The sequence below is a fragment of the Symphodus melops genome, assembly GCF_947650265.1.
Source record: "Symphodus melops genome assembly, contig: scaffold_412, whole genome shotgun sequence".
Taxonomy (NCBI): Eukaryota; Metazoa; Chordata; class Actinopteri; order Labriformes; family Labridae; genus Symphodus; species Symphodus melops.
This window is the reverse complement of record NW_027636646.1, coordinates 1-8,026: the sequence shown is the minus strand read 5'-3', so window position 1 is coordinate 8,026 and position 8,026 is coordinate 1. Positions and strand designations below refer to the sequence as shown.

The 8,026-nt window shown below is 51.4% G+C and overlaps 1 protein-coding gene across 1 annotated transcript; it reads right to left on the bottom strand.

Annotated features, from left to right (window-relative positions):
- Positions 1–3,645: 3,645 nt before the first annotated feature.
- LOC306819252 (netrin-G1-like) lies at positions 3,646–4,364 on the bottom strand (the record flags this gene model as incomplete). The annotated part of the gene is made up of 1 exon (XM_079373023.1): positions 3,646–4,364. The coding sequence occupies exon 1, from the start codon at positions 4,279–4,281 to the stop codon at positions 3,646–3,648; it is 636 nt and encodes a 211-aa protein (XP_079229149.1). The 5' UTR covers positions 4,282–4,364.
- Between the last annotated feature and the right edge of the window lie 3,662 nt (positions 4,365–8,026).

The window sequence follows — 8,026 nt, the reverse complement described above, 5'->3', positions numbered from 1 at the left end:
GTGCCTCTGGTCCGGTTCCTCCTCGTAATCGACCATAATAGAAAGTTCATGCGTGACACTCCTGGATTCTCTGTGACAACTGGAGCTACAAACAGAGAGAGGTCTGATCCTGCAAACTTCTTCCTCTCCTTTTCAATCTTTGCTAGGTTGACCTACTTTGGCAAGGAGCTTAGGTTCCTGTCTTTGTTTCTCACACGGGAAATCTGCAAGCTCTCCTACTGTATCTCCCTGCACACCCCCCCCCCCCCCCCCTCTGATCCAGGAGGATAGCAGCTGAGTCCAGCACACTGAAATATTCCACATCCAACCTCCCTGCCCTGCAAAATCGCTGCCGCCAAGTCTCAGAGATCCGTATTGTGGGGTTAAGGAGCTTATGTCTCGTATACGACGCGTGGAGAAAGGAGCTGAGCAGTGATTCTCCGTGGGGGGGGGGGGGGGGGGTGAAGCCTCTCTGTGTTGAGTGTGTCTCATTATGTCTGAACTGTGTGTTACCTTTAGTAAACAGTGGGGAACATTTCTCAGGCGGGCGTCGTCTTAAAGCAGCAGGCTGGTAAACAGTTCTCAGACGTGCAGCCCCACAGGGAGGAGAGAGTCCGCTCATGATTAGTCAGGAAGAATAAATAATCTGCATTTTGATGGCAGCTTGCTTCATTTCAGCGCCTTGAATGGATGCAGCGTCCAGCTCCGTCTTATTGGGTAAATTCCCTCCAGTTATTTTCACTCAATGACCTTCTCAATCACGGGAAAAGTCAGGAATTCAATTTGTGAGTGAAGCATTCATTATCATGGAGCCTTTATGCTCGGGGGTACCTGACACTCACACAGAGCCGTGTGGACCCCCCCCCCCCTTCATTTAATGCACTAGTCCACAAATCAACAAATGAGTGTGTCATTAAACAGCTCGGAGCGTTTTCAGCTTTCATTTGAATAATGTCACTGCAGCGGGGGGGGGGCATGGACACCACATGCAGAGCTGGCTAAACACTGAAGCTACAGTGTCCACCACATGCAGAGCTGGCTAAACACTGAAGCTACAGTGTCCACCACATGCAGAGCTGGCTAAACACTGAAGCTACAGTGTCCACCACATGCAGAGCTGGCTAAACACTGAAGCTACAGTGTCCACCACATGCAGAGCTGGCTAAACACTGAAGCTACAGTGTCCACCACATGGAGAGCTGGCTAAACACTGAAGATACAGTGTCCACCACATGCAGAGCTGGCTAAACACTGAAGCTACAGTGTCCACCACATGCAGAGCTGGCTAAACACTGAAGCTACAGTGTCCACCACATGCAGAGCTGGCTAAACACTGAAGCTACAGTATCCACCACATGCAGAGCTGGCTAAACACTGAAGCTACAGTGTCCACCACATGCAGAGCTGGCTAAACACTGAAGCTACAGTGTCCACCACATGCTGACCTGTGTGAGAGGAGGGGGGGAGACAGCTCTCTGTGATCTGTGTTTTTTAACACTAGGGGGCGGAGTTACAGACGACCTCTTTGATTGTCGCAGCCATGTGAAGGAAACGGAGCGGACTCTCTGGCTGCGATGACCTCACCACACCTCCCCCCATACATGTGGACATGCACAGTAGTCCAGAACAAACATAAACAACAATGGCGGTGGATTCTCTTGTGCTCTGAGCTTCAGCAGCTCGTTGTATAAACTGAACCTTGATATGATACATCGTGTGTGTCGCCGCCCAAAGAGCATCGAACACCTGCAGCAAACAGTTCAACCTTTACCCGAGCACAGGGCGACCATACGCTGCGTTTAGATAAGACCTGGGAGAGCTCGCCGCACAGGGCGACCATACGCAGCGTTTAGCTAAGACCTGGGAGAACTCGCCGCTAAACAGGATGTTGTGGAGGAAGTGGTTATACTGGTGAGTGTCGCGTTGTAAAGTTCCACTGCCCACTACTGGCCGGGCGGGAGAACTACATGGTTTTCACTCAGAGACCTGCCGTGTAGACGGTCTGTACTTCCAATCCGGAGTGGAGTCGTTTCTGTCACAGCGTCTCCGTGTAGACGGGGCCTCACTGATCCTTCATCCAACAACTTCACAGCTTTCACCCCCCCCCCCTCGGCTGTTTGTCAAACACGAGCACAGTGACAACATCTGTGTTCTCATTATTATACGACATGATAACATGATGCTAATCTGCTGATTGATTCAGTTGGACCTCCTTGATGTTGTGACAGCAGCTTTGTTGTCTTCCATCTCTGAGCTGTTGTGACGTTACGCCACTCTGCTGTGTGTGAGGCAGCAAAACAAGAGTCATTAAATCTTCATTCCTTCATCTGTTCAGCACAGTGTTTAACACGTCCACTTAGGTCTATGCCCCAGTGACTCTCCTTGTTGCTCAAAGAAGAAGCCTTTTGCACTAAACGCTATAATGGCCTCTTGTGTTTCCTGTTATATGACCCCCTGTGGATCTCCTAAATCAAACACTAATTACAGCGAGCAGTGACCTGACAGCCACAAATGCTACTTCTAATGTTTTCTACGGGCTAACAGACAGCTGAGTGAATCTGCCGTCAGGAATAGAGCGAATCAGCACGCCGTAAGCAGCCCGCTTAATTAAGACACGCCGACAACCGGCGAACTCTGCACATCCTTATAGATCCGCCGTCTAATGGAAAGTATGGTAACGGTAAACGCATCTTTCCTCACTACTGGAAAACAAGACAGTAAGACGTACCAATCAGCAGAGAGAGGCGTCATCACGTGACCAATCAGCAGAGAGAGGCGTCATCACGTGACCAATCAGCAACAGAGAGGCGTCATCACGTGACCAATCAGCAACAGAGAGGCGTCATCACGTGACCAATCAGCAGAGAGAGGCGTCATCACGTGACCAATCAGCAACAGAGAGGCGTCATCACGTGACCAATCAGCAACAGAGAGGCGTCATCACGTGACCAATCAGCAGAGAGAGGCGTCATCACATGACCAATCAGCAGAGAGAGGCGTCATCACGTGACCAATCAGCAGAGAGAGGCGTCATCACGTGACCAATCAGCAACAGAGAGGCGTCATCACGTGACCAATCAGCAGAGAGAGAGGCGTCATCACGTGACCAATCAGCAGAGAGAGAGGCGTCATCACGTGACCAATCAGCAACAGAGAGGCGTCATCACGTGACCAATCAGCAGAGAGAGAGGCGTCATCACGTGACCAATCAGCAGAGAGAGAGGCGTCATCACGTGACCAATCAGCAGAGAGAGGCGTCATCACGTGACCAATCAGCAGAGAGAGAGGCGTCATCACGTGACCAATCAGCAGAGAGAGGCGTCATCACGTGACCAATCAGCAGAGAGAGAGGCGTCATCACGTGACCAATCAGCAGAGAGAGGCGTCATCACGTGACCAATCAGCAGAGAGAGAGGCGTCATCACGTGACCAATCAGCAGAGAGAGGCGTCATCACGTGACCAATCAGCAGAGAGAGGCGTCATCACGTGACCAATCAGCAGAGAGAGTAACATAGTTCCAGTGGAGAGGAAGAACGAGCTGAACCAATGAGTGACCCGTCAGCCCTGCAGGACTTCTCCTGAACAGAACTGCAGCTCTGCATCCGGACTGAGACACACTGAGAGGGGATCAGCTGCTGACCCAGCACAGAGTAAAGAACCGGGTCTTACCTGCCCTGGACTTTGATGTCAGAGATGGCGTAGAAGTATCTGGACAGGTTGTTCTCGTCCACCATGGTCGCTCCTGTGGCAGGCCTCAGGAGGCGGACCCTCAGGTCTGTGATGGTGAAGAAGTCCCTCAGGTTCTTGGTCGTGTCCAGCTGACCATAAAGTGAAGCCATGTTGTGGAGGCGGGGTCCGGCAAACAGAGCAAAGCGGTCCTTGATCTCAAAGCGAACAGTTTTATCGTACTTCCACACGTAGCCTCGAGAGTAGTCCTCGGTGCAGATGATGTCCAGCAGGGTGTGCTGGGTCAGGTCCTGGACTGTCTTGGGCTCCATGGTGAAGGCGTCCAGGCAGTCCGTGGCGTAGAACTGGTACGGCTGCCAGGTTCGTCCATAATCCAGAGACTTCTCCAGAACCATCTGTTCGGGCCGGCCTGACTCGAAGGTGAGGACGATGTCGTCCGTCAGCTCGATGGTCTTGTTCCAGGACAGGGTGATGTTGACCAGGAGAGCCTTGGGGTACTTCTTCCAGGACGTGGACTGCCAGAAGGTGGTGGGGTTCCGACCCTCGATGTCGAACATGAGCTCTGGAGGGTGGGCCAGTTCTTCTGTGGTGGCGTCACATTCATTATTACACATGTACGGGTTCTCCTGCAGACAGAGAAAACAGATGTTAGTCTTTATGATGATGACCAGAACTCAGTCATTACAGACTGTGGGGACCAGAAACCAGGGGGGGCCTTCAGGTCCTGGGTACTCAGACCGCAGTACTACGCTGCTGTGATGTTTCTCCTTCCATCTGAATGTCGTGGAGGACCAAGTGACCCCCCCCCCCCCTCCCATCCCAGGTAGCTCCGCCCTAACTCCTCCCCCTCTTAACAGGACATAATGTAGTACATGAAGATCGGGCGGTGCTGGTCTTTAAAGCAGCCAGCAGAGTCAGCCCCTGGTGGCCATGAGCAGGAAGTGACCCTGCAGGAGGCATGTATTCACACAGGGTCACATTGACCCACCTACAACTATCTGTGACATGCTGTCCTTGGTCTGTGTATAAAGCTGAGCTGGATCAGGTCTGACACCAGCAGCCCTGAGCTGGATCAGGTCTGACACCAGCAGCCCTGAGCTGGATCAGGTCTGACACCAGCAGCCCTGAATGATCAGAGAGCAGCCATGATGCACTTTAAACACGTCACAGTCGTCCACGCTCAGCAGCTCGGGTCCCTTCTGCATGGAAGACAAGCGAGCGTGTGGTGAAGAAGCACATACAGTTTGTTTACCTCTGTTGATCACAGGAAGACGTCTGTGTCACTGAGTCAACAGGAAGTTTATCCAAACTGCAGTGAAAGACTCCTTCAGAGCTTTTTTCAGGACCTCTGGGCGTCCTGCGCTGCTCTTGCACCTCATTTATTCTAACAATTGGATTGATTGAAAAAGAGTGTGAGCAGCTGACTTGGTGTTTTTCCCCTCGCCTCGGCTCTCAGACGTTTAACACACGTCTATTTTTATATCTGACTCGTGGCTTCAGGTGTCTTTGAAGCTGAACATTCGTCTCCCTGCGCTTGAAAGAGGTCTTTCCAAAAACATTTGTCCGATTTACCACAAATCATTACGAGGCGCTGTTCTCTCCGTGCTCCCTGGGGGCTCCGGCGAGCTGTCGGGAGGGCGGGGGGCGGGGGGGGGGGGGGGGACGCCTCCCTTCAAGAGGACCCTTCAAGTGCTACAAGCTCCAATTTATCAGGACAAGATAATCCACTACTTGATTAGGTGTGAGATGTCCCCCTGTGTGTGTGTGTGTGTGTGTGTGTGTGTGTGTGTGTGTGTGTGTGTGTGTGTGTGTGTGTGTGTGTGAGGACAGACAGGAGCAGGCCTCTGATGTAACACAGTCTAATGAAGCGCTGAGGCAGAGATCGAGTGAGTCAGAGGGAGAATCGGCTCTGTTCGCTTTGCAAGTTTCTCTCTGTCCTCCAAGGCAAGGTGACAATGAAACAGGTCTCCCTCAGACCCCTGACTGTGGGGGGGGGGGGGGGGGGGGGGGGGCATTAATATCCTGTCCTGACCGTCCCCTGCTGGCTTCTCCCAGCGCTGGATGGAAGACAGTAAAGTGGCAGTGGAAAATTCCACTTGGGTTTGAGAGTAGCGATTGATGCAGGGAGGTGAGGTGTGCCATTAAGTGCAGCATCTGGAGGGCGTGCGTCCTCGGACAGATGTGTAATAACTCACAGGTGACAGTTATGTGAGCGGAGAGGTGTGGACACACACTCTGCATAGCTGCCGAGGGTCTGCACAATATGAGCAGTCATTAATGGAAGACCGAAAAATATAATCCAATGACATTCAGGGAGCCGACGAAGCTCCAGATATGACATGCCTTAATTACTGTTCTGGACTCTGATTGTCTAAATAAAGAAGTCGTTCTGTTTCCACAGCTGGCTGAAAGCTTTAAATGATTTTAGGTGTCAAATCACTGAATCTATTTTTACTTTTTCTCTTCTAACCTTTCAAATGCAGAATTCTCTGCTTCATTTTCACTCATCCACAGAGGTCTGAAAGAATCTACTAATAAGCATCCATTTACTGATAGTCTGTCTTTAAAGGTCATATTACCCACAATCCTCTGCTCCATGTCCCTCTAACATGTGTGTCTACAAACCCTCCAGTGATGAGAAAAGTCCATCCTCTCCGTCTCCTGCCTGCTCAAACAGGCCGTTTGAAGATGTTCCCTTCATGACATCACAAAGGGCAGTAGCCCCTCCCCCAGGTGGGTGACACTCCCACAGCTAGGTGTTTGTTCTGCCCTCTGAGTCTGCCTTCTCACCGTAAACAATAGGACATGGAGCCAGAAAGCAGCGAGTACACCCGAGCCCTTCCAGAGAGGGGGCGTGGCCAGACACAGCTCATTTACATATTTAAAGCTACAGACACAGAAACAGCCTGTTCTGAGCAGGGCTGAAATAGAGGGGTTTATAGACATGATCAAATACAGGATCAGAGTGGATTTACAACAACACACTTCACACACATGATGAAGAGGAGCGAGGACACTGATTTCACCTGAAGAGGAGGAGGAGGTCATGTGACCTTTAAAGTTTATCACCTCTTGAAGGCTGTTTGACCCACAGGTACATGAGTAGTAATGTTGTGGTAATGACCCAGCCTGCCTTTAACAGAGGTTCAGTTCAGTGTGTGTTCAGGTAACTCAAACACTGGGAGGTGTCTACATATAGATGTGAGTCCATCCTCTGATTCCACCTGTAGAGTCCTCCTGCTCTTTATGTGAGCAGCTCTGAGGTCAAGCTTTGATGTCTGAATCAGGCAGGTTCAATGATGAGCACTTACAGTAACACACACACACACACACACACACACACACACACACTCCTCTGTAATCAGACAGAGATGTAGCTCTATCGATCTGAAAATCTGCTGTGTCGCACCTGCTAGCTCGGCCCGCTCGGCCGGCGAACACACAGGTTCAAAACCTTTCATTACCGTCTCCTCAGCTTCTCGCCGACAACAAAACACCGCCTTTATGAAGATCAATAACCTCAGCGGCCGTCCTGCAGCCCAGAGAGGAGATAAAACGCTGAGTATCCGGCCTGGTGAAGATCGATGGCAGGTTTCTGTGTTTTACTGGAGGGCGCCGCTGAGGGCTCTGCTCGCCGATTAATGGTTTGGCACGCATTAAGATAACTGACAGCAGCATCTCTCTAATTACAAAAGATGTTTCCATTAATCCCAGCGTGATGATAAGTGGCGAGGACGGGGGACGGCCAGCGCAGATCGCAGAGCCACAGCTCAGGTTGCTGGAGCGGATAAGTCACGCTAAATTGGCGTTAATACAGACGCTGTGGACCCTCCCAAAACACAGCGGCCTAATCCCATTATTAGCATTGTGATGCAGCGAGATAATGGGAGGGAGTGTGTGTGTGTGTGTGTGTGTGTGTGTGTGTGTGTGTGTGTGTGTGTGCAGGTGCATGCCAACATGCAGGGAGCTGCTCCAGATCCGTCTGGCTCTGTCCCCTTATTGTCTCGTGATCAGGCTCATTTGGAAGCGTGTGGTGTGAACGCTGAGCGGCTCCGAGCGGGCTCGCCGTGAAGCGTTCAGGCTGCTCGTGTGCAGCACACGTCAGTGTGACATGAAGACTGTGCTGCGTGTTTCACACTGAAACACTTTGATGATCAAACATTTGAGTCCTTGAGTTAAAAATATTCTTTGTTACTGCGGCGTCTTAAATAGCTGACAGAACATCCAGCGTTCCTTTCTGCAGCTGCACGCCTTCGGCCGTGGTCATCGCAGGAAACGCTGGCTGCACGGTTCAGACGGGAGCCAGGTCTGTGGCGTGCCAACATGTCTGCCACTCTGAGACAGGCCTCTGCAGCCCCC